This window comes from Atractosteus spatula, chromosome 9 (assembly GCF_055471065.1).
Source record: "Atractosteus spatula isolate fAtrSpa1 chromosome 9, fAtrSpa1.hap1, whole genome shotgun sequence".
Classification (NCBI taxonomy): Eukaryota; Metazoa; Chordata; class Actinopteri; order Semionotiformes; family Lepisosteidae; genus Atractosteus; species Atractosteus spatula.
This window is the reverse complement of record NC_142714.1, coordinates 36,358,725-36,386,136: the sequence shown is the minus strand read 5'-3', so window position 1 is coordinate 36,386,136 and position 27,412 is coordinate 36,358,725. Positions and strand designations below refer to the sequence as shown.

Below are 27,412 nucleotides of genomic sequence, written 5' to 3'. Positions count from 1 at the left end.
TTCTGTTGAAGGGGATGAAGTAATTTTTTGTATGGATTGTTGGTCGTTCCGTCTTTGCTGACTGTATACTGTATGTGACCTCCCGTCTATTCTGGCTTAATGTAAGTAGTTTATATAAAAAAAATAAAGGTAAAATGAAAAATGAAAGCAGTTAATTTCATGACTTTATCTATGTTCTACCTGTAAATCCTTTAATCACTAAATAGTATTTAAATACTTTAATAGTAAAAAAAGACTGGGATTATGAACTGAATAGCTTTACTTCTGGATTTCCACAGAAACTAAATTGTATTAATGAAAATTCCATATATCAAGATAATTATTTTTTAGAAAAATGTTGGTAATAACTTTTATAATTGGTGCTTTAGAGCAGGAAAACTGAAATCGGGGAAGATTTAGTCATACCTCACCTATATAAAGATTTAAAAAAAGACTTTAACAAACTCCATCAATTCAATTCAGAACTCATTAACTGGATAAAAATACTCTAAACAAAAGACCTATTATTCTGAAATATACCAATATTTCAGTTTCCAACAATACTGAATGAATGCTCACAGTAAACTTGGGGCAAATGTTAAACAATATTTCTGTGAACAGCATGTTAACTATGTACTGCATGAATAAGAGTGTTTTGTAAGCTAATGAAAAACATAATGAAAGGCATTAAAAGCACAACAAATGCCACTAGTTTCAATACTTGCAGCATTTTTCATGCCTCTCACTATAATAATGAACCAAAACCATCCAGATGCAAATCTAATGAAGCCTTAGTTTTCATGGACAGTGCAAAGTACTGTATAACCTTTTAAAAAATTAAAGCAAATATCAATGTTCAGTAATGTTCAGTTTTCATAATCCTGGAATTTTTCAGTCTACTGTGGTGACAGTTATACAGTATTATAGGCTTTACTTACAACAACCATTAAAAGAAAAAAGTAGATCATTTAGAATTATGTTTTTTTCCCCACAAACAATCTTTTAATTGTTTAAAATTATTATTTTTTTAAATTTAATTGTCCCTTCACTGTCTAGGAATTAATGCGCAGCCTCTTCAAATAGACCTGCAGACAATGACATATATGACAGTGTAACTTAGAACATTCACTATAACTCTTTTATTTAAATTCAGAAATTTTGTGTTATCATCAGCGTCTTCCAGAAATCTGGCTTTTGTTTGATCAATTCTTCAGAAATTACCCTTTCGCCATTTTCACTCATTCTTTGAATTTCCGTTAAAACTGATCCAGCCATGCCTATCTGGCCATACCTCACCTCTTAAGTCTCTGTTGAAGTCATGTAACCGGCGAATCTCCAGTTCCAGTTTGTTCCTCATGGTCTTCTCCAGAGCCTCTCTCTTGGAGGAGGATTTGGCCAGATTCTCATAGGCCTCCGATACACGCTGGATCTCTGTCTCCAGCTGGGGTGGAAAAAAAATTAAACAGTTTTAAAATTCATCTACTGTGCTGTACATGACCAGACCACAGTGAAGACTGAGTTTCTGTGGTTACTTCATTGGTTGGACTTGGGATCTAAGGCAGTCCGGCAATGACCTACTGTATTATAGGAACCAATGAAGGCAGAGATTAATTCAATGGTGTACTAACTACAACTTTGACCCACCACATATGGGAAAACTCGCAAGTGCACCTTGTGTAAGTAGATGCAAATTCTGATTCTGCCTTTATATGTTAGCATTTACTGTATTGTCTGCAGTTTACTTCAGTTTTAGGCAAATGTGGCAAATAATTGCAGCAGTTTTTGTAGTGTGTGACCACATGCAATTCTAGCACTGAAAGTTTCACTTATTCCACAAATAACAGAGTACTAGTGTAGAGTTTCTGAGAAAAACTGCCTATTTACAACAGCAATAAAAAATCACATTTAGACCAGTCATTTAAATTAAACTTTCCCACAGACCTATCCAGAAATCCTACCTTCTGCAGTTTGGCCACTTTTTCACAGCACATTTCCAGCTCCTGCTTCAGCATTCGATTTTCATCCGAGAGCATTTCCACCATCTGCTGAGCCCGGGCAACCATGGCGTAGGGGTCCCCTTGAAAGGAGTGGCTATGATGGAGGTGCTGCTGGGACCTTGGTGATGACATGTAGGGGTCTCCTACATGGTAAGGCGGCCCACGCAGAGTATGAGGGGGGAGCGAGGCCAGGCTGAAGGGGTCCCCCTGGTGGGAACCGGGTCCATGGGGGCTTCGAGGGCCAAGTGGGAAAGGCTCCCCTGAGTGAAGGTGCTGAGAGGGGGGGTAAGGAGACCCCATCATGCTACTGTGGGTGGAGGACTGGGCCAGAGAGATGGAGCCCACAGAGGTCACGGAAGACGTGGGGCTGTGGTGGTGGACAGGTCTCTGAGAATGACCAGAGTTCTCCTGGGTTTGTCTGTAATGAAAGAACAGAAAGTTCAACACAGTTTATTAGTCTGGCAAGGATAATTTGTTACAACTGTTCCATTAGATTTCTAGACTTTTTTCTTGGTACTATCATAAACGTCACCACTAAAAGTCTATCACCTGATAAATGTGTGTCTATTAAGAGATTTTACTACTCACATTGATAAAAGTGCAGCCTATTGTACTATACACCTAAATTATTTTCTAGATATCCTGTAGATTTATTCATGGTTTTCCATTTATTTAAGACTATGGAAAAATTCCTCCATTCACAAAATTGATTTTTTTCCTGGAAGAGTCTTAGGGCTCTTAGGGTCTTCAAGACTCAGTGTCTTCCAGATTTTGGGCCAACGTTTTTCATGTTTTTTAGGAAATGCAGTGCCCTTTTCCTCTTATATGTATGGTTTTGCCTATTCTTTGCCCAGAAAGTATGATGGCAGTAGAATGTGGAAAAGGCAAGGGATGACAAAGCATCTCTCTTTTACAAAGCACCTCACAAAAGTAGTCGTGCAATTAAGATGTGCATCTTACTTTAATTAAAAATATGAAAAGATGCATGATCTCAAAAAAGGACCAGAGATTAGTAAAATGTTCTTCTCAGCTCAAAAGGTTTTAAACCTTAAAATTTAAAGCATGCCATTTCACCCTAAATTTAAAGCAAAGACACTACTTATTTACACTGAGTGGGCACTTTATTAGGTACATCTACCTAATAGCAAGTTGGTCCCCCATTTGCCCTCAGAACAGCCTAATTCATCGAAGCATGGACTTAACAAGGTGTCACAGGGTTGTTGGGCCATATTGACTCCAATGTGTCCCATAGTTGTTGCAAATTAGTTGGTGGTGGATCTGTACTCTGAATAGCTTGTTCCAACTCATCCCACAAATTGATTTGATTGAGATCTGGTGACTGAGGAGGCTACATGCATTAAGCCGAATTCACTGTCATGTTCCTGGAACCATTTCAGGACTTTCCTAGCCCTTCGGCATGGAGCATCATCCTCCTCAAACAGCCCATTCGTGGATGGATATACTGATGCCAAGAAGGGATGCACTTGATTGGCAAGGATGTTCAGATATACTGTGGCAACGTTGCTCTACTCGTATCAAGGGACTCAATGTATGCCACAAAAATACAGCCCACACCATTACACCGCCACCACCAGCCTGCATTTTTGACACCCGGCAAGATGAATCCATGGATGGATAGTTTTCCCATATCCTGGTCCTCACATCAGCGTTAAACAGCTGGAACCTGGATTCATGAGACCAGGTGATGTGATGTTTTTCCAATCCTCCAGTGTCCATTGTTTGTGTTCCTTAGCTCACTGCAACCACACCTTCTTGTTTTTCGCAGAGAGAAGTGGAACTCAGTTGGGCCGTTGGCTGCTATACCTCATCCGTGACTAGGTGTGACGAGTTGCGTGTTCTGATGTACCTCTATCGGCACCTCTGTTGTCCTCAGTTGTTTTTTGACTGACTGTAGCTCTGCACAAGTCGTGTCAGCCTTTGTCAGCCCCTTTCATCAGTGGTTTGTTTCTGACTAGAGGACTGCTGCTGGCTAGATATTATTTGGGTGGTAGTCCATTCCCAGTACACCCATGACACTGTCGTGCGTGAAATTCCCAGCAGAGTTGCTAATATACTCATTCTCGCACATCTGGTCCCCCTTATCAAGCTGTGTTCATATTAATCTTTTGTCTTGCGCATTCTCCCAAAAATTGTACATACACGATCCATAGGTGCATGCCTACTTGCTTTAAATAGCACTGTCTGCACATATGGAGCAGTCTCACTGATTGAGAGGTCAATTACATAGGAAGGGCAGATGTACTGTACCTAATAAACTGGTCACTCAGTGTAAACAGTCTTAAATGCGTATTAAGGAACATTTTTAAAGGCATAACCAAAAATAATGGTCTGTTCTGGTAGGAAGCAACTGTTTATTTGAACTCTTGTATATTGTCTATGTAAACTAAAACAGGAAAACAAGAAGCGGACAACCAGAACCTGTTCCATTTGGAACTCCAAGCAAGAGCTTTTTTATCTACACTGTGTTAGATAAATATGAAGATAGCTAAATTTCAGGGCAATAATCAAATCTATTATTAAGTAAGCAACTAATCTGCTTAAAAAAAACTATCAAGTAGGAACATGTTGGATGTGACGCAAATAAAACGACAACAGCATTTCAATGTGAAGTGTAATAAGCTAGTAAGGAGGTTTGTCCTAAGAAAATGATTTAAAGATAATTCTTTCTTGTGGGTCTATCAGAATATATATATATTTCAGAAGGCCTCTTTTCTTGGCTATTTTAAAAATAACAGTAGGGATTTTAAAATCTAAGTGAAATGTAACCAATAAAACACACATTTTAAGTTTTAAAAACCTGTTACATAGACTACACCATTACTGTCTATTCAGATATGATTTAAAACACTACTCTGAGCAGTTTTTTTCCCCGGTAAGAAAATTCAAATAGTTTTTGCAACTTGAAAAATGTTACCGCTTATTTTGAGATGTGAAACAGAAAGAGTTGTTGCAGCTGATAAGTCAAGTGGCTCAGAGGTAGACGACAGAGAACATGTCTGTACAGGTTTTTAGCAAGAAGTAAGAAGGTAAAGGGTGATCTAAACGCTGCCTACAATGGTGAAATGTGTGCTGAGCCTCACCTGACAGCTCCATAGTCAGGTGGAGGCTGATACCGAACATGGGGTATGTCAGCCCTGCCTTGCTGGCTTGCCCGGTGGTCAGGGAAGTAGTGACCTGGCTCCTGCATCTTGGCGGGGGAGACCATGTTCTTAAAGGGGTAGTCTGGTGGCGGGCCCCTGTGCTGGACGTTTGGTTTGTAGAAGTCCCCTGGGGGCCCAGGAGGAGGCTGTGGGGAGAGGGGGGCACTCGTCACAGGAGCATGGGCTTTGACTCCACTGGTTGCCAGGGACAGCTGCATAAGGCGCTCGCTGAGGGAGCGCACGTGGCCCTGCTTCAGGTCCTTCAGGCCCTCGTCTTGGTGCACCTTGCCACCGCTGACTCGCTGCACTGTTGGCCGCCCCTCAGTCCGCACCTTCTGATTGGTCACCCCAGTCACGTAAAAGGCCGCTCCCACCGTGGGTGGTATCTGCTGCTGACCTCTGAAATACTGAGACTGAACTTTGGCTTCCTCATAGGTGGGCAGCTCCTCAGCGCTGGGCCCCTGTCCTCCTCCGCCTCCACCTCCACCTCTCCCGGACGAGGCCAGCTGCTTCTCCATTCCACTGTCGGCCTGCAGCTCCTGGCCCTGAGGCTCCTGCCGGGCGATGTGAGGGACCATGGAGTGGTCTTCGCCTTGGTTACCAGCTGTCCCGTAGGACACTCCACTCACTGGGCCCTGCTGTTGCTGCTGCTGTTGCTGCTGCAGAGCAAGGTAGTTTCTACTCTCCCCGGGATTGCCATAGCGGAGCTGCTCCTGTAGGAGGCGCTGTAAGACAGTGTTGCTGCCACTGCTGCTGCTGCTGGATCCGTCCTCCGCGGCCCTCATGTCAATCTCCCGCAGGCCGCGGACTTCGTGGAATGAAGAACTTCTGCCACGTTCAATGCTCCCTGTGTGTGAGACATTCATGCATCATTTATCACAATTGATGCAAATACTAACCATTAAGCTTCCAAACACAAACAGGGGATAGGAAGACTCAACCAATGGGGTAAAATGCAGAGGCAAGTATTGGGTGTTAGTACTGATTTTATCTTTTTGTAGGTATCCATTAACAGCATATATTCATTGGGAAAAAACAACACACAACATGAATGGAAAATGCTGTAAAAACTGCAGCCACCATAATCCTCTGAACCTGGAAAAGTTAAAACAGCCACCTAACCCAGAAAATGTTTAACACACTGAATGATAGCCGTTCACCTAATGCGATCACTTTCTCAAATCATAAGGTTTAGATGAGGTTTTGAAAAATGTTTATTTAATACTTGTATATATTATGATAATAAAAAAAAATATAATTAACGTATATATAAAAAATACAAAACATTGGCAAACACACACGGTATTTTAATCGTTTTCCAGCTGTACTTTCACATTCAGTGTGTTAAAGGTTGCCCCTGAGTCTAATGAGAACCCTTTCAGCAAGAGAAGAAAAACGGTATTGTCATACACAGCAAAAAAAAATAACTTAGAGAAATTAAAGACAGTACATTGTAAAAACGTCTAGATTCATAGAAGCTGGTTTATTTTAATTCTTGCAAGTCCACAGTTCACTGCAATTAAACCATCCACCCCTTTTAATGCTGTTTTAGAAGAAACAACAGTATTTTACTACCAAACAGAATCCATTTCACAAAGGAGAAACAGAGTAACCTTTGCACTCCTAATTTCTAATTTTTTAAACTGTCAGAAAAATGAGAAACTTCAACATCTGCCATGATTAAAAAGGCACAATAAAAATGCCAGAGATTAAAAGCAAATGGTTAGCACTCACTGTAAAACATGCAAAGTCATTATGAAGAAACCACGCATTTCTAACCACTGTTAGAAATAAAATTCAAATGTTGAAACAGGATTATAGTGGTCACTAATGGACTTCAAAGAGTTGTTTTTTAATTATAATTGAGGTGGTAAACATAAGATACTGTTGTCATTTAAACACTACAGAAGAGCATACCATTTGCTAGAACATAAATGAAGTAAAAAAATGAAGTCAATGAGCATTAGTTCATCATTACTGTATCATAACTTTAATGGAAACAGTACAGAGTGGTTTCTGTTAATGACCCTGAATGTTCATTGTTAGCAATCTAATTGTTAATACAGCATCTATTAATAATGAAGGTGAAATTATTACATCTATTGCTTTCAGAAATTCTTCTCATTCTCAAGGAGGATGATGCTTTTTTCCGAAACATCTGTGGTAAATAAATATATTTAGGACACATGTCAGGTTTTGGCATCTGTAGTTGCTCAAGGCTCAAACAAAAACAAAAACAAAAGAAGAAAAATAATCAATGTTATGATTTCCCTCACAATTCAGCTTCAACTACATTTTCAAGATCAATATAACAATCACCAACATGCTTTAATTACACTTTCAAAATCAATGTCATGATCTCCCAAATACATTACTATACTTTCAAAATTAATTACCTCCCAGAGCCACAGTTTTGAAAATCAATGTAACAATTTCATCACACATCAGTCGCACTTTTGAAAATTAATGTCAAGATCTCCCATATAAATCAATATCATGATCTCCCCCATGCGTCACGCGCAGCTTCAAAATCAATATCATGAAATCCCACATGCATCATGCACACTTTCAAAATCAATGTCAGAAAATCCAACGTTTCATGCACATTTTCAAAATCAAAATCATGAAGTCCTGCATGCATCATGCACACTTTCAAAATCAATGTCATGAAATCCCACATGCTTCATGCACACTTTTAAAATCAATGTCAGGAAATCCTACATATGTTGTGCACATGTTTTTTTAAACTTTCTTCCACTTTTTTAGCCACACTCTTAACTGGCTTCCTCTCTCCAACCTCAATTATAATAGCCATGGACAAAAACAGAAAGAAACACTGGACTAAAGGTTGCAATGGCAGGAAATGTTTTAACACATTATGTCTGGCGACACTGTGAGGGGGGGGTCAAATTGTCTATAATGACCAACATTTAACTCCAGCGTCCTGTATGCAGACTGACAGAAAATTAGACATTGGTCATTTATTAATTTTATTACACCAGGTCAGCTGAGCCTTTCCTTTCTGTTTTCTACTTGTCTCTCGCTACAACAATGTTCCATTTGTTTTAAAAACGCTGCACTCATTTAGGCCACTGAATTAAACACTTCATTTTTCTAACTGCATGTTCTCCTTAAGATGCAAAGCTAATAGGCTGTGTCCTTCTGAATTTAGAAACAATTTTATTCTTTGCATTTAGATATACTCGTAGGCACTTCCTAGTTCATCCCATTTCAAAGCTCTAGAACCCAGTCATTAATCCAAACCCATACATGCTGTTATTAGTCCTCTCAGTTGACTGTCCTAGTCTCCTTAATATATTCTTTCTGCCCTGTGATTCATTCTGTTGTTATTTAACTCCTCTCCCTCCATGTCAAACCTACTCTACCCTATACCCTGGCTTCTCAGGTCATTACCTACCTGTCTTGCTGTGCTCTGATGGTTCGTGGGTCACAGCAACTGACTCATGCTGGAGTTCTGGAAGGTCCTGGGTCTCCTGTAGCTCCAGAAGCTCCTCTAAGCACTCAAGAATGTACAGCCGATCTGCTATGTCCCTCACACCCAGCCACTCTGAAACAGGAAGGCAGACACACAAGCTAGAACAATGGGGGTGGGGTCCAGGGACAACACAAGGTTGAAGTGGAGTGAATGTTGGTAGAGGGGAGGAGGACAAACCAGAGGAAGAAGGGGAACTTCCAGTAAGTTGCTTCCTGACCAGGGAGGAATCATACATGTTTCCTCAATGGCCAGAAAAGCCACTGGCATCTGTATTGCCGGACTGGGAAAAATGCTACACTTTAAAGATACTGATATGATGCATTCAGTACTTTTAATGTCCACAGCTGTCAATTATATACAGCTGTCAAATATACAAAAAGAAAAAAAAAATCATAGTTTGAGAAAATATAAATTCTTTGAACATCTTTTAGAAAAAATCATAAGCACAGATTAAGTTTCTCTTAAATAATTAAGTATAGATTCAATTTTGAAGAATTAGTGGAACAGTCACAAAGGAAAATGAAATTGGTATGAGTTTTAAAAACAGAACTGGACAAAAGCAGTTAAAAATCAAATTAAAAAAAGATGTTGTGACGTGATTAAATCCAGTCAGAAAATGTGGGAGCTTCAATGGCAGCTGCAAATTCATTCAACAGAAGAATTCTCTTGGTCCATAAAGACTTCTGAATAGTACTTGTTTTTGTTGTGGTACCCTTGAAGTACTCTTAAAATGTACTCTTCATCCTGAATTAATGACATCTTACTCAAGATTTTAAGTCTAGAAAATCTACATGAAAATCCTGTCCAAAAACACACAGGAAGCTGTGTAACAAATACAGAACAAAATAATAATAATAGTAATAATTGCTTACACTTATATAGCGCTTTTCTGGACACTCCACTCAAAGCGCTTTACAGGTAATGGGGACTCCCCTCTACCACCACCAATGTGCAGCATCCACCTGGATGATGCGACGGCAGCCATAGTGCGCCAGAACGCTCACCACACATCAGCTATCAGTGAGGAGGAGAGCAGAGTAATGAAGCCAATTCATAGATGGGGATTATTAGGAGGCCATGATTGGTAAGGGCCAATGGGAACTTTGGCCAGGACGCCGGGGTTACACCCCTACTCTTTTCGAGAGACACCCTGGGATATTTAATGACCACAGAGAGTCAGGACCTCGGTTTTACGTCTCATCCGAAGGATGGCGCCTGTTTACACTATAGTGCCCCCCTCACTATACTGGGGCATTAGGACCCACACAGACTGCAGGGTGAGTGCCCCCTGCTGGCCCCACTAACACCTCTTCCAGCAGCAACCTTAGTTTTTCCCAGGAGGTCTCCCATCCAGGTACTGGCCAGGCTCACACCTGCTTAGCTTCAGTGGGTTACCAGTTGTGAGTTGCAGGGTGATATGGCTGCTGATATGAAAATGGATAGAACTTTAGGGAAATTCATTAGTATAAGATCCTGACTCAGCAAATCCTGTGGACAAATCCTAAAAAAACAAAAACAAAGGAAACTAGACACTTATCCTTATGAGAGAAGTCTTAATTTTTGTTGCCATGGAGGGATGAATTCCTGTATCATCTAAATAGTTTATTTAAACAATAAAGCATGTTCTTAATGAAAATGTGCACTTGCATAGTCAAGAGTATGAGTAATGAAATGAAATCAGTACCACAACAAGAATGAAAAATCCCCCAAAATGCCTTCCAGATGGGTTTCCTTTTTTAATTGGCAAACTTCAACATTAAGTTTCCTGACTGCAGCAGACTGTTTATTCCATAGCAAGGATGTTCTGAGAAATTAATCTGCAGACTTAACTATGGTATTCTGCAAATCCACATGCCAAGCTTCGCACAAGTTTGTTTTCAAAAGGTTTTCAAGGTTTCATTCTGAAAGTTTAAAACAATCATTTATATTCTATACCATGCGTATGTCTGCCCTGACCTCTCTATGGCAAAGGCAAGTCTTAGTTACAGTACTAGTATATACACAAGCAAAACAAGGAAAAAATACTTACTAGATCAAAATTCACAGCAGCTTCATTTGCATGCTAATGAAACAAACTGCCGTAAACATCCAATTAAAGCAATTAGAGGTACAAAAATAAAGACAGAAACATCAGACTTGCCTTTATACTACACAAAAACACATTTCAAAAGATCACGCGTAAAGGGTATATTGTAAAGAAATGACACAAACTGCAAATAACAACTGTCATGTAGAATAGGCTCTGAAAATAAAGGAATGCACATTTGTACTGTAAGAGTACACTTTACCCAACACTTACCCTAACAAGGAGAAAGATTCAAAGGCAAATCACAGAAAAACACAGCAAAAGTCTCAAACATGTTCTATTTGTCCATGAATTATATTCAGGTAATTTTGAAAAAAATGCTACCATTTTAATATAATTTTAATTACATTGGTACTATTTAAGTAACAACTTTTACTACATGAGTGAGTAATTTATATTCACTATTACTCTAATAATTGACTAAAAAACGTCTAGGTTAAACACTGCTACATGTTAAGTTCAGTTAAAACAAAGTTTCAGTTTAGTCTGTAGTCAATGTAGTCATCCAATCTTAGCCAATCTCAACAGAAAAAAGCAAACACTACTAAAAAATCAAGCAAACAATATCTGAAGTTTTTCTTCTTCTTCAATAAATGTACATAATAATGTAACAGTGTGAAAATGCCAGTGACATTTGTAAACCAGAAAAAAAAATATTTTCTTGCTGAGGAAGCTCTCCAACACACAGAACCTCTGCTGAGAAGCATAGAAAAAAACTCCAGAACTGAAAACCAGTGCCTTATTAGAGAAAGTGCTTTTCCTAGAACACTAGATAAATAGATTCGCACTTACATATTATTTTCTTCTGTGAGCACCGAAGACTACTGGAGACGTGCGTTGTTTTTAAGGCTCTGGACTAGAATGAGAATCTGAGAATTCTGAGACACAGCATTTTCCTTCAGGTGTGGCTTTCAGACAGGTGTACTGAAGAACCGCCAGATTCCCTTCACACCCTCATACCAAAGCAATATCGTAACTGATTACAAAGCCAGGTCCACAACACAATTTCAAAACTCAAAGGTTGTTTACAAGAGGAAAACAAAAATGGATTGCAAGAGAGAATTCTGACAAAACAGTCTAACTGGGTTGCCGCACTTACTGTAGGTCCTCTTGTCTAAAAGCTCAGACCAAGGCAGGTTAAGATTTTAACACTGGTTTTGATTTTAAGATTGCAAAAACTAATATTAAAAGCTACAGCACAAATGCTATAGCTACAAGGCTCTGCATGGCTTGGCCCCTCAGTACCTGTCTGAACTATTATCGCCTTACTCCCCACCTCGCAACCTTCGCTCTTCTAATTCTGGTCTCCTTACTGTCCCCCAAGCCCATCTACATTGTATGGGTGACAGGGCCTTCTCCTGTTATGCCCCCAAGCTCTGGAACTCTCTGCCCAAGGATATCAGAGAGTCACCTTCTCTAAACTCCTTCAAATCCAGACTCAAAACCTTCTCCTTTAGAAGAGTCTTTACTTAACTGGTTCCATTCTTCAACCCTCTGCTTTTCCTAGTACCACCATACATGGTCTCCTCTCTATATTGTAATTGTGTTTTATCTTGTGTATTCTTTTTATTTATTGTTGTTGTCATTCTGTAAAGCGCTTTGAGAAGCCACTTTTAAAGGTGCTATATAAAATAAAGTTTTTTATTATTATTATTATTATTATTATTATTATAAATGGAGGCCAAAGGGGCCTTAAAGTCCTCTGCAAAGAGCCCCCACATATGAATGTTGGCTTCACCAAATTCACTGAATCACTGGAATGAATTAACAAAAAGTATTAAAAACGATAGAGGAGTCAACAATTATTTAACTTATGTTAGCTGGAATTCCAATTTTAAATATGCTGTGGTTTCCATTGATGTCTGCCTTAAACATCCTACTCAGTAATAACTCCATCAACTCTTATACAAATGAATCCTTTCATTGACTAACCTTCACGCTAGCATACCACTTTAAAACTGAAAAGCAAATGATGGGAAGAAAACAGACTTCTTTTAGCATATAAGGTTCTTCAACACTCTTTTCTTTAGACTTCAATAACTGCATTTTTTGATGATACTCAATATTTTAAACTAAGCTCAAAGTTAGTTTTTATCTAAACATTCACTATAAATGCTCATGGTTTTGGCCCCTTGTATTCAATGTGTTTATACTTGGAATTCCACAAAATGTACACAACACATACAGAAAAGCATTGTTTTATGGGGACTCATGTTAATTGTCAGGTAGCTATTCGAATCCAGAAGTCTGTACTACTCTGTGGAATTTAACACTTGTTTAACCACAAAGCCCCAGAAAATACTCATTTCCGAAGACAGCTCAATAAAATAATTTGTTTTGCTTACAGGAGCCTGAAAAACTGCTTGTCCAACCCTATACATTTTAAGATTTATTCCAGCATTTTGTTCTTCTCTGGAAAGTTTGACAATGATCGCAGCATATTAAGGGAACAGGATGTACAATTTAAAAATGGATTACTAAATTTAAAAACCTGGAGCTTTTTATACCCCCCAGTCTGGTCTAGGCGTGTTTACATCGACAGAGTGAAATTATTTTTTTTTAAATGATAGATCACTGTTCTATTTTTTTTTAAATCATAAAAAGTAACCAAGTTATATGATGTTAATGTTTTGCATAATGTACTGTATATATATAGTCCTATGGTACTACAATATAATTCCATGGTTATTATGGAATACCCTTTTAACATTATAATTTGATCTTCTCACTGTGTCCAATTATCTTTTTCTGTTTCACGGGGATATGAGTAATTTCCTATAAAAATAACTAAACAAGTTTAGAAACAAGTTTAGTTTGTTTAGAAAAGTAAGGAATCTGTCTTCCCTTTATGCCACGCAGAATACCTAAGTTCCCAAGAACTGGTTCAGGATGCTGCAGGATACTGTTTTAAGGATTCCTTTTATTAAATAATCCTAGAATGAAAAGTGTTTTTGAATGCCTCTCTCCTATGCTTTGTCCTCTGGTCTACAGGACTCTGTTTTCAGTTTCTGGACAGATCTGGCTGTAGGGTTTTCCACTCTCTGTCCCACCTGCTCCTCTCCTCCTTACAGTAAATTATGCTACACCTTGCCCTGAGCAACAACCGGAAATCTAACCACAAACATTCCACACTCTCACATGTCACCATCCCAGAGGAGGAGCGTCTGACACACAGAAATGGAGCAGAACTCCAAAAGGAGGAGGTGACCTCAAAGAACCTTTGAGCTACACACTCTCAGCACTTACACACATCCACTTGAAGATCTTCTACAGACATGCGATATTCCTTTATGTAACACATAAATAATGGAACCTTTCCAGAATTCCAGAAAGCTCTGTTCATGTTAGTTTTTTTCTTGAACTAACTATAGGACATGATAACACTGACCATACTGTTAAGAACAAAGATGAGAAAACACAGAGGGTGTGTGTGTGTGAGTGGGGGGGGGGGGGGATTGGTGGTCTCTGAGGAGAAACAGACAAAAGAGAAAGAGAGGAGGGGGCAGAATAAGAAAGTGAGAAGTGAGAAACACATGGCAGGAACTGTAGCAGGAAATGCAACATTCCAATCTGGAAAGGCTGCCATTCTCACTGTACTGAGTAAACATTAGCCTCCTACGGTGTCCATTACATTCATTTTGTTCTGCACCCAATCAACAGGATTATGCCAAGAAACACTGTGAATGCCTTTAAAGTTCTTTGTTTTCTGGAATTCGAAGTGATTCATCACACGATAGGTTTCATTCCAATAAATGTTAAGGGTTTGTCTAAGGGCACTATGGAGCACTGAATTTTGAACAAAGAGGCCAAAGTACCCATGAACTATGCCAAACTAAGAAGCCGCTGAATGGATAAAAATGAGGAACAGACATGGTTCTAGTTTTTGTCTCAGAGAAAACATCATACACTATTAAGACATCATAAAACTAACTAAAATAATAAGAATAGGTAAAGGTTTATTCCATGCTGAAAGGAAAAGAAAAGAGGCACAATGTTTTGGCTTTGGAGCCTTCTTCAGGCTTCTTCTGACACCTACCTGCTAGCTACCTACTTGAACTTCTAACTAAAGTAATATGCTACAATGAGTCCACAGTAAACAGTTTTTAATAACAGAAAGCATAACAGTTCTCTAAACTGTATTCCTCGTCTTCATAGAAACGGTCTGATATACATTCCCTCTAGAAATGTACTTCCAGTGTGGCTCTTGGTTAATAAATTGGTTAAATTATTTCATTAACTGGACAAATTTACCCCCTTTTAATGTCCCTTGAATGCAATTTTAAAATCATGACGTGAAGAGCATCTTGCGAAAAAAATGCTTAAAATATTTCCAGCTGAGGACGTAATTAGATCAGTTAAGTAACAGAGATTTTCAACTGAACCCAAACCACAAGACCCTGTGGCTAGAGGGCTAGAGTTTTAAGCTTCTACCTAAGAAAGGTATGGTCCTGAAAAGCTTAAAAGCATTTTCTTGTCAAGGCAGATTTGAATTATGAAAAAAAACAATCAGATACTCTACAAAACAACTGTCACTTACTTATAGAAACATTAAAACAGATTAGACAGATTTGATGATGTTAGTACCCCTTTAAGAAGCTTCTCTATGATCCTGGGATGAAGAGGCGCCTGGCAACTCCTCTCACTTGCCATCAGCATTCTGAAACCTTCCATAGACTCTCCAAGCATCTTTCTACATCATGACCCTCTATTATGTGGTTTTCTAACTCAATGATACAGTCCAAACAATTCTGAAACATAGCCCCCACCTCTTAATGGAAAGCATGTGCTTCTAAAATGCAATAGCACTCCATCTCTGTCATTCATTTTGTGGACTGATTTTTTTTTTTAGAAAATGTCATTCCTCTTTAATATTTCATTTCATGGAGCACTGACACGCTTCCTTCCAGCTTTCCAATATAGATTTATGATGCAATGAAATTAACACACTGCTCAGAAAACGCCTCGCAAATTGTTTTGAGGCAGCTGGTCTGGAGAGAGAGGACAGGGAAAGCTCTTTTGTTTTTGTTTTAACGGAAATACCAAAGCTTCCCTTAACTCATACACCTGCATATGACTCTGAATTTACTATATTTCTATACTTCATGCATACACTTTCAGTACAAGCACTTACTTTAAAAACCTCACTTTCATAGATGGATTCTAGTTCAATTTTATATTATTGTAATATATTTTTATATTTATATTGATTTTTGTCTTTGATACCCAGCCAATTTGGAGTTATCTTTTTTGTATCTCAGCTCAGAGCTACGAATACTGCAATGTGTGAAAAGCACGAGTATTGGCGGACTGGCTCCTCCACTTAACCAATCATCACTTCTCACACTGCAAGCTTTAAAGTGCTTGACAGGAAGGTTAACACTGATTGGGAGCGCAGTGCATCCTCACCTGATGTCACTGCAAGGCAGCAGGAACCCAGGTTGTCGCCTGTATCACTCTTTCACCGAGAACTGAGAGAACCTAGGCCGAGTAATGCTGACAATGCCTGGACAGTTCTTTGCCACTTGTATGCTACCTCATGGGGAAAACAGCCTGCATCTGCTACTGATACAACCCAGGCTTGAACTTGCATTTGGGCCACAGGGCTCAACCTGCACTCTGAAAGAGGGCTGTTACACCCTGTAAGTCCTTAAACCCCCTCTCATCTTCCCCAATCATCTATAACTGGCTTCCTAATGGAGCTTTCTTCCAACGCTCCATTCACTTGTGCCAAGTCACTCTGCTCCCAAATTAGGCACAAGAGCACTACACCACATCTGACAACTTTGCAGAAGCTCCCCAAAATCCATGTGTTCAGTATGCAATTCCTGAGATCACTGCTACAGTGGTTCCTCACCACATTCACTCTACAAAACTCCAAATCTCAAGTTCCTTTTGTGTTTAATTTCTACTACATTCATGTCATTTAGACATAATGCATTTTAATTACTTTCCAATCTCCTTTAATAACCTTGCACAGATATAAAATTAATTGCATTATGCTACATTCAATAATTCAATTTTAAGTAATTGATGCGTTTATAATCCTTGTACAGTTCTGTAAATGTGCTATGAAAGTAAGTTTCCTTGAGCAAAGGCTTGTGAGAAATAACACTGCTGTAGCTATGATAACTTCACAATAATTTTTAGAATGCTTTAATAATGTTATAAATAAATGGAAATAAAAAATATGTAAAAAAAGATTTAAAGAGATTTATAAAACAAAATATTAGAATGTTACAAAATTAGGAGAAATTAAACAAAGTGTAAACTTAGAGATAATGGAGGATTTTCACCATTAAATACTGTATCTTAGCAAAGGACATTTTGAGCTTTTAAGTTTAAGTTTCAAGTGCTATTCAGGTCAGGATTGCTACACCCAGTAACTGATCATCCCTAAGTAGCAGGTAGTAGGATGATCTGCTTCCAATACATTGAAACTAAAAGCCTCTCCTTCTAAATGTTTGTTTCATTGTCCTCAGACATTTTTACACTGTTTCCCTAATTGCCTACTTTTGGATTAACTCCAAGTTCTAATACTCACATTTCAGACCCTAAAACAATGGCCCAACCTATAAAATCCTGTCTGTCGTGTGGTGCAGCATTCCAGCCATAAGGTGACTGAACTCTCACAGGGGCACAAGGGTGTAAATCCAAGACATTTACTGTATGAGCCTAATTGTTTTATAATAGCTGCAGCTAATATAAGTGGATCACTTGGAAGAAGGACAGAAAAAAAACCCTGCTACATATGCTTTGTGAACTGCAGGATACTTCAAGTATGTTCTGCAGCAATGTGTGTAACATCTGCCACAGCATCCTCCAGGAATCACACTGAGCCAAGAAGTTTAAATTCAGCTTACTGATAACTATATGGTTTGGAATCTGGTATTTATGGACATTACAGTTGCAGAAAACCAAATACCATTCCAGTTGCCTAGTCGTTTGATCCAATTCAGATTTCAATTGTTACATGCTCTGGACAAATACCAGATTCTCTTATTTTTAACAATCTGCACATTGAGATGTGCAAGTTAGAAAAAGAAACAGATTCTTCTCTTTTGCCATTCCAGTCTTTATATAGGAGTTCTCTCATTGCCAGAGCCTGAAATGGATCACTTTACTATAAAATGGACTTAATAGTCTCCCTTGAGCTGCAGTTACAAAATTCATTATTTGTAGTTTGTAAAACATACAGTAGATAGTTTACTGGGATTTGGGGAGCTCTGTAATTTCAGCAGAGCATAAAAAGCTTAACATTACTGAGGGTCTCGTGCAATTAATCTACTGTACGTTTTACTGTTACACAGATCTTTTTTTCCTTTTAAAAACCTGCATTTTTCTGGATGACAATTTAATAGCTCTATCAGTTACAATGTCCTTCATTTTATTATATGCAGACTATACTGCAGAAGAACTGAAAGAAAAGCTCCATGACAGAAGATGTTTTATAAATCTATAACCCTTGATAATAAAGCAAAACTCACTGAAAAACTCCTATTATCTTAACACTTTCCAGGCTGACTCAGTGACCAGGCAAAAGGCACCAAGCTGGAGAGAGAGTTCAACAGTCAAGAGACATTCTTTCTGACTGAGTCACTGCCGCTGGACAGTTTCCTGGCGGACACCAACTACAACTACAGCTGAACAGAGGCATTGGATTTTCTACTAGGTAGATCCTATAGAGAAAAAAAACTTACAAAAGCCATGAGACAGAGAAGAAACGCTTCTAATGCATAAAGCTTGCAGCACTGTTCTCAAAATGTTTTGTTCCACTACAAAATGTGTTTTCCAAATCCGAACAAAAATCTAGACAATTTCCTATAATGAATGTTTATGTGAAACAAATATTTCAACTTCCATATCTGTGTCACAAAATGCAAGATTCCCATCCAAGAATGTTTACAATTCATTCCAGAGAGTGAAGAATTAATCCCCCTTAAACATCTGGGTTTTTTTTTGTTTTATTTTGTTTATCAATGGGGAATCTGTTTTCTAAAATAATTTAGATTTCTGACTTCATTACAGATGCTTTGGTGTATGTGCAGTGTTTCATCACTCAAAGTAGTGCATGGTTTCTGTATCTAATGGAGATAACAGAATTAAAACAGAAATCTGCAAAGTCAGCTCAATTAAGCCAAACTGTAATAAAGCCACCACTTAATTACAACAAAGTCCTAGAAATCTGGATTCCATTCAAAAGGCTATTCAAATTACTGCGGATTCAAGTATTATCTAAAAACCGTTCATGTTTCACAATCCTAACGTAAATGTTTTTTTTCTTTGTTTCGACTGATCATTTTACCAAGTAAATCGCACAGCAACCGTATCAGCAATTCCAGACATAAAGTATGTTTTCCTTTACATGAATAAAGTAGTCCAGTTACACCATTTTATCAGATAACATATTTCCACCCAGTAAGCCACGATATTAAAGTGGCAGTGTCACTAAACTATTCGAAAGCACAAGGGATAGTACCTTCCATAAAACGTTTCAAATAAGCTAAACCTACTTTCTACTTTTTAAAACGAAATTATTAAATGTAAAATCTTTTTAAAATGTTCAACAGATATTACATAATATACATTCAATTACTTATTTTGTGAGAAGGTGCAGAACAAAGCAAAAACTTCTTTCTCACAAATGCATTTACAGGCGATTTATCTTAGTAGTCAAACTACTTACAACAACGTGCTTACACGTCAAATATTTTAGCAAACTAAGCTTGAAATTCCCTCTTACTTTTGACATCATTAAAAAAAACTGTTAATATGCACAAGATCCAGAGCTACCGAAAATATCTATGAATTAAGCTTTCATTGATCAACCAACATACCACCAGATACAAGGTTGGAAAAAAGACGCTGCTGAAACGCATCTCTCTCCTAACACAACTATACCTGCATCAATAAGGTCTGATAAATAGGCTCTTCACTGATTCGCACTTAACTTGACTGTTAAGCGTACAGCATGTTACTAACATATGACAGTAGTTAATCATTTAACTAATCACTGAGCTCCAAGATCCGGATATCTGTAAATCTTAATTCGCTTGCGGCAAAAATGAGAAAACCCAACTTTATTAACCTTTGTCAGTTAAGCCTTACATTAGGTAAAACAGAAAGATGCATTATCCCAGCAGAAAGCGAGATGGTTGCACCAAACATACTGTACAAACATTAGCTGTTCTCATGACGCAGTCACAAAGTATTTTATAATAAACTGATAAAGAATTTTCAGTTTTGACATCACGTGGCGAGTTATTATATTCGTTTTTTAGGCCGTCAACGTCACCCAAAACCTGTGATTTTACTTTAGGCGTGTTAAATTGCTAATACAACTAAACTCATGTACATGTTTGCTGGACAGAATAAATAGAAAAAAAACGTGCAGTTAAAGACAACTTTACCAAATACATTACTATTCTTAGTTGCATTCTGTTAAGATGCAATTTAAATACAAATTGGTCGTATTTGGTTCGGTAACAGGTAAAATATGAAACTAAGAACAAAAATGTGAACAAAGAACAAAATGTGAGGAAGCCTTTATTCAGAAACCCATTTTGAGAAACTGAATTCACGAGCATTGCTGTGGTGTACAGTTGAAAAGTCAGGAATCTTGTCTCTCTTGTGTCTTGCTTGCACTGAACAAATATGACTTAATTCATGTTCTACTTCGGCGCTTCAGGGGAATGCATTACTTATCTATTGATTCAATAATTCAGCTCAGGAGCTCCGCGTACAAACGCGATTAAAATAAGCACAGAATTGTTTTATTTTGTGCAAGAATGCGTTTAGCTGTGTATATAGCCTCAACTTAATATGTAGCCACGTATTGGTCAAAGATGCCAAAATATGCCTCAACAGCAGACGCGGGAGCATCACGGCGTACAAAATGTATTCGTAGAGATGTTGGGAGATGTACTTTTGTTGCGTTTTACATACTAACCATGCCTAACAACGCTGTCACAGAGTCACCTACAACTTTTATCACTTTACGCCGTAAACTACAAGGCAAATCTAAAGTTCAGCTTTTTAATGTTCTTAAGGCATGCAGTTTAACAGTTGTTAAAAGAGGCGTACATTATTTAAAAAAAATGTATGTTTACCTTATTAAACTTATTTTGAATTATATTTCTGCTCCGCCAATGTATCCGAATGATGGCAAATGATACATTCCCAGCTTTAATTAAGTGCATCGGACATCTTCTCTTAATAATCCTCTGGTTATGGTCCTTAAAATTTTGAAATATGGCTGATCCAAGGAAAAGTCGCTACAGAACTCTTTACCCATCGGAATGTCGTATCACTTTTTCCTCTCATAAAAAGCACCCCGCATTTTTCATTTCTCATTCCACCTTCTAATTGCATTACGTTTAGAAATCTATTTGTTATGTTATGAAAGGAATGCATGAAAAAAAACGTCCCCTTCTAGAAACGTAAACTAAATCTTTTAGAAATCTAAACTCCGGTAAATCATCACTGCTATAGGGTGGAAGGCATAACCTCCCCCCTACCCAAACCCCCTCGTTTCCTATCCTAAAGAAATCCAAAAGTTTTGAGATGGGAAATCCCTCCTTCTAATGCTGCGATTGGAGGTTAGCCAGATGCATGGGAGATTCTGTTGGCTTCTGCAAACGTCAGTCAGGCGATAAATAAAAATGACAAAAGCCTTTTGTACCGAAGTTCGCAGATGAGCCTTAAAGCCACACTGCCTTCTCCAGACCAAGCTGGTGATCAGGTACTTAATTCCTTTCACATAACTCCTGCCCCTTTCGTATAAATCGTTCTTTCCCTCACTTTCTGAAGAACTCCAGAGTTCAAAGTGGCTCTGGCAGTGTACTGGATACTTGAAGGCTTTATTTGAAGAAATCCACGGATCATCTTAAACTTTAAAATTCGATCTTGATTCCAAATTATAGTTGAAGCACGCATAAAGTAATTTCACAAATAAATCTGTATCTGTAAGTTTTCAGTGCAAGACAATTTCCTGCGTTTTTTAGCTTTAAGAAATTATAAGAACGTGAAGGACATGCATATATTTTCTTTCTTTTCTACTGTAAGCTTACTGTGCTACACTAAATAAAAGTCTGCTATGTATACGTTTCTAACAGGATTTGTCGCCATTAAAACTCTAGCTGCCAACTTTATAGGAGTTAGAGTAAAAGCGTGACCTGTAATTGTGAGCCAAGTTTCTGAAATAAAGATTGTTAATTTTCCAAGTCGGGACTGTATTACAATGGTGCAACAGGCAGTCTTCCAGTTTCTTGCATTCCTCCTGGTGAAGCCCAGTGAGAAGTTTAGCTTAAAGCAAGTCCCGAATAAACATTTGAGAAATCCTTTTTTCGGTTCCAAAAATTAGACATGCACTCCCAATCTAGGTTATTGTTCCTATGAATGCAGAAGTGTAAAGAAGAGGACAATTAGTGCAAGAGCACACAGTTCTAAAGGAATCAATGCTTTTACGCTCAAGTGTGTAGGCTGAAGTAAGGTAGTAGTAATGTAGTGTACTCCAGATCCATCCATTATTTACAATACATCTTTCCCAAGATCAACTCAGGTTCTCTTTTTTAAAGCTTGTATAAATTATCTAGAATTGTTCTACAGTATATTTTCTTATAAACAGTCAAGCCATGAGGCAGCATTCTTCTCCCTGACTCACTGTTCTTCCACAAAGCCATTCTTTATTGCAAAGGTATTCATTCTCTCACTTCTTCAAGTCAGCCTTTCATTAAATCCTATAATAGCATTTAAAGGGCCAGTTGGTGCATCAGCCTTGCTATAGAAAAGGACTGCAAAATGTAATGAGTCAGAGTAGAGATTAAAATGTGCCCAACCCAATTGTATGGGAACTTGTACATCTATACACATCCACATTCCTTCATTACTGAGGTAATTACTTGGTCTTTGCATTAGGTTTTATTTAGATGAAATAATACTGCTCTGTTGCTTTTCCAAACACTGCTTTTGTGGGATACTTTTAACAGTGTTCTTCACTGACACACCTTCAGTGCTTGAGATGCAATTCCACATTTTTTTAAAACCACTCTAGCAATGAAACAAACAATTTTAATTGTCCTTCATTGATTTTTGTTCCACTTAATTTAATTATGTCAGAGTTTTCATTTAACTGTGAAAAATATCTTTGGTGGATGAGTGGTCTTTAATTACTCTTTTTAATATTTATTTACAAAGTCAAATTGCTGCCCACCAAACCTCTTTATAAGGGTTGTAAATCACTTGCTTGCATCAACAGGTAGTCAGCCAGGTCATATATCTTTTTGGAGAGTACTATGTTTAGTTTCAAGACATCCATGAATGACTATGAAGCATTCCTCAGTGTGTCTGGAGATACCATATCCAAGTACTTAGATTAAGGACAGGTTAATATCTGACTCAGTGATATGTCTTCACTTTTATGAAAACAAGATGTGTGATATGGAAAAAAATAGGTAGTGCCAGCACCATGGTCATATTTTTCTTGCCAAAATCGCACTCCATCAGGTATTATATCAGGTATTATTAACATAATTAATTACATTTACACTCATTTATACCGCAAGGGCATTTTATTGGAGAAATGTAAGTCTCTTGCTCAAGGGTAAAACAGTATCCCAACCCAGAACCTTCAAGTTTCAAATCTAATCAATTCAAATCAAGTTTCAAAACCAATACTCCACACTATATTTCATCTTATATTTAAAAACACACTCTATGGATGTGATTACTACTTAGATTTCTAAAATGTAGCTGCATCTAAATCTGGGGTCTTGTGATTTTCTTTGAGAATGACAGATATCAAAAGTGGCTTTATTTTTCCGATTATTAAAAGAGTGACTTCTAAAAGCATAAGACATCTCAGACAGAGAGAAGGAAACCTAGGGGGGATCATAGAACACTTTATCTCACCTAAAATGGAGTCACTGATGTCTAAAAGTTCCAACCCAGAGACTGCATTTTCTAAAAAAAAGAAACAAAATATTAAAAACAAACATCAGTTTAACAGACAGGATAAAATCTGAGTGGTAAATTTCAATAATTAGACTTGAGTACAATTCACAGCTATTAAAGGATGAGTGAAAATATCGTTTAAGAGTGCCCTCTAGTGACACAAACCCGGCATGAAACTCTTGATCACATTGACTGGGGATGAGAAAACGGGGTTGCCATTACAAATGCCTCAAGAATGAGTTCCCAGATTCTTCTGGCTGTAGTGTGCCTTTTCAGACTTTCACTTAGACGTGAAAATCCCCAGAATGTGAATTACAACAGTGTAGACAGCCTATGGTGTAAGGTATTATTTGCTACACTTTTTATCTGAGGTGACATGCTTCCAAACATGTAATTCTGGGTTGTTTATGAATGTCCCTTAGGTCTCAGACCTTTGTTTGGGACGTTGAGCTGTGTGACAAGGAACACTAAAATATGAAATTAAAAAAATATCTGGCTAACATTAACTCAAGAATAGGTATTCATCATCTATGTTACAGTGCCAAGAATCATTCAGATTCCTTCACTTATTGAAACCTTAAATGTTACTAGACCTTGATCTAAGTCCTAATCATGAACATAACCTGATGAAACGAATTAAACAAAACATGATACTCTATTAACATTTATCTTCAAACAATGCAACATTCAATAGCCATGTGCGACAAAGTATATATTTTATATATTTTATATTCAGTGAACTGGTGGCACAGCCTTGAGCAGCAATGACAGGAGCTCAACATTTCCTGTAACAGCTGATCAGTCTCTCACATTAGTAGTGAGGAATTGTGGATCACCGTCTTGCTGCAAGACCTACGTTTGGTTCAACTTCAGATCAGAAATCGATGGCCTGACGTTCTGTTCTAGACTCTTCTGATACAATGCAGAATTCATGGTTGTGTTGGTCGTCCAGATCCTGAGGCAGCAAAGCAACCCAAAACCATCAAGCTCCCACCAACATGGTTGACGGGTGAGGTTCTGTTTGAAAGCAGTGTTTGATTTTTGCCAAACATAATGTTCCTCATTGAGGCCAAAGAGTTATACCGCGCCTGTCAAGAGAACATTGATCCAGAAGCTTTGTGGATAATCTATGTACTCTTTGGCCAACTTTAAACAGGCAGCAATGTTACTTTTAGAGAACATTTTTCTCCTTGCTATCCTTCCATGAATTCCATTCAAACCAAAGTTTTCTGATAGTTATGAACAGTCACATTAGTGAAGGCAAGAGTGGCATGCAGTTCTTCAGATGTTATGCTGGGGTTCTTCCTCGATGATTCTCCAGTTTATTCTTGGAGAGACATTGGTAGAACAACATCTCCTGGGTAGAGTGACTGTGGTTTTTAACTTTCTCCATTTGTATACTGTCTGAGAGTGAATTGGTGGAGCCCCAAATACTTAGAATTGGTTTTGTTAGCCTTTCCGGTCTGAAGAACATCGATGGCTATTTTTCTGAGGTTCTCTGAGATATTCTTAGACATGTGGCATGACATTCAAACACCTGCATGGTGAAGGCCAAACCCACACCATTTCTGATCTTTATATAGGTTGGGACCTTACAAATTCAGCTCCCAATGTTTACCTAATTATTTTAACACCTGATTCTAATTATTACCTTAATTGAGATAATTAAACTAGGGGTTCACTAGCTTTTCCCCAAGATCAAAATTACTCATTGCTCAATTCAAACATCATTTTGTTTTAAGAGACAAGAAATTGGTTACTATAATCATTACTGGATACTTGCCGAAAGAGTGTTTTTTATTTAAGGCCATAAGGGTTAGACTATAAAAATACCATTTTTCTTTGAGATTCGATACACCAATTCACTATGTTTTTCTCGGCCCTGTATCTGATGACATTACAGATGAAATCTTGAAGTCTTGTTTGATTTCTCACCTCTAATAAATTACGAGCTGCATACAACTGTAACTGGGGCTTCCTTAAGTTAGAAATCCTGTATTTGTTATTGGATTGGGCAAAATCATAATAAAAAAGAACACATTCTAATAAGTAGTTGAAACATGGATGTACAGAAAATGTATGGACATTCAAATAAATGGGGTCTACTTTAAATGTATACATAAGTATGGAGATGATAAAATTTCTTGATGGTTTTTAAGTGAAATAATTTAAGTTAATGTTATTAAAACACTAATAATATATCTTATATTTTAATCAAAGAATTAAACACTTATTGACAAACTGTTGAACACTCCTTGACAATGTAGATGAGAAGCAATCCATTTTGGACTCTGGTAATCCTGGGGCAAAAGTGCACATCATACCTAAAAAGCTCAGAGCATGTTCAGGGAATCCAATATGATTGATCCAGTTAGCCACATTCTCTGGACTCCATTCTTCCACGGCACTCATTGTGCTTTCTTTGACTGTCTCCAGTCCTATCCCCTTCTGTGGCCTGTGAACAATAAAATAATAATCATCATCATCTTTTTTCACCGACTCTTTCCGTCAAGTGTTTACAACATAACCATGAGCTTTTGAATGGTCGATCCAACTATACTACTGTATCAATCATTCATTTAAATTAAAAGGTTATTGTCTTGACTTGGAATTTTAGAATTGGATTTTTATCCAAGTTAACCATTGATTTGGTTTAGAAACGGGCGATTCTGTATGTTGATGCATTCCTAAACAGTTGTAAATTGTTTATAGACTGAATATTGTGCATTACCAGTACAATATTTGAAATTTGGAATGCCCCATATGTTGGAGAGATCCAAATATATCAAAAAGAAGCCACATTTACTTTATCCAGGAAGTGGTATAAAGAAAGCATTTTGTGTAAGTTCCAAAAATATGTTGCAAAATAAAAAAGCACTTTTAAATTTCACAGGAAAACTACAATATGATATACACGGCGTACATAGGTTTTGTAATACATTTGCCTTTACCAAAAATCCTTTATATTGAAGTAGACGTAGAAGAATCACATTAATTCTTGTGTTTAAACCCCGATGCTGCTATATGAAAGAAGGCTGTATTTTAAAATAGGGCGTTTAAAAGAGGAAAACACCTGAGACCATTTTGTTGGTGTTGTACAGAAGCCACGTACAGTACCGACTTACCCGGCAAACTCCATTGCAGATTGCAACGTCCGTGCGTCCGAAGAGCCGGGCCGTGACCCAGGTACGCTTGCTTTTCAAGGAGCAAATCCGTCCAGTTAATACTCTTTTGTTATTAGACGACACAAACGACGAACATGGAATAATTTGCATAAACTCACCTCGCTTCTAGTTAATCTCGATCATGTCAGGATTTAGCTTTACAGCTCTAAAAAGACAATGTAACTTCCCAAAGAAACGTTCACCTGGGAAGGTAATAGGGCGGAGCCAGAGCAAAGCTGGTCAGGAGCATTGTTGGTATTGTAGTCAATGTGTGGTTTACAGAGCTTTCCTCTGATCATACTATCTGAACGCAGGTCACATTATTTTTAAACACTTTGAAACATAACATCAAGTTCGGATAAATTATTTCAATCGGATTGTTATTCCAAGAAATCAAGAAATCCCATAAATCATCATTGTTCAAGCCATAACTTGATAAATTTTCTTAATTACATGGCTAATTCAATACAAACTCTTGATAAAATAAGGTATGCATGAAGCAGACGAAGATGCTAAGTTCCAGGATATACCCATTGTCATGTGATGTACCAGCCAACGACGTCCTTTTAAGTTCACGTTTA

The 27,412-nt window shown here is 37.8% G+C and overlaps 1 protein-coding gene across 2 annotated transcripts in view; it reads right to left on the bottom strand.

The window, feature by feature from the left end:
- amot (angiomotin) overlaps nucleotides 1–26,988 on the bottom strand; it is a 51,163-nt gene extending 24,175 nt beyond the window's left edge. The window contains exons 1-7 of one of the 2 annotated variants that reach the window (XM_088926122.1): nucleotides 26,793–26,988; nucleotides 25,992–26,122; nucleotides 23,626–23,676; nucleotides 8,556–8,705; nucleotides 5,078–5,984; nucleotides 1,938–2,394; nucleotides 1,276–1,420 (exon numbers count right to left, since the gene is read on the bottom strand). In XM_088926122.1, coding sequence (XP_088782248.1) covers nucleotides 1,276–1,420; nucleotides 1,938–2,394; nucleotides 5,078–5,984; nucleotides 8,556–8,705; nucleotides 23,626–23,676; nucleotides 25,992–26,122; nucleotides 26,793–26,806 — 1,855 coding nt within the window. In that variant the 5' untranslated portion in view covers nucleotides 26,807–26,988. Of the gene's footprint in view, nucleotides 1–1,275; nucleotides 1,421–1,937; nucleotides 2,395–5,077; nucleotides 5,985–7,234; nucleotides 7,296–8,555; nucleotides 8,706–23,625; nucleotides 23,677–25,991; nucleotides 26,123–26,792 lie in introns of those variants that run through there. The other variant, XM_088926121.1, reaches the window with a different exon arrangement.
- Between the last annotated feature and the right edge of the window lie 424 nt (nucleotides 26,989–27,412).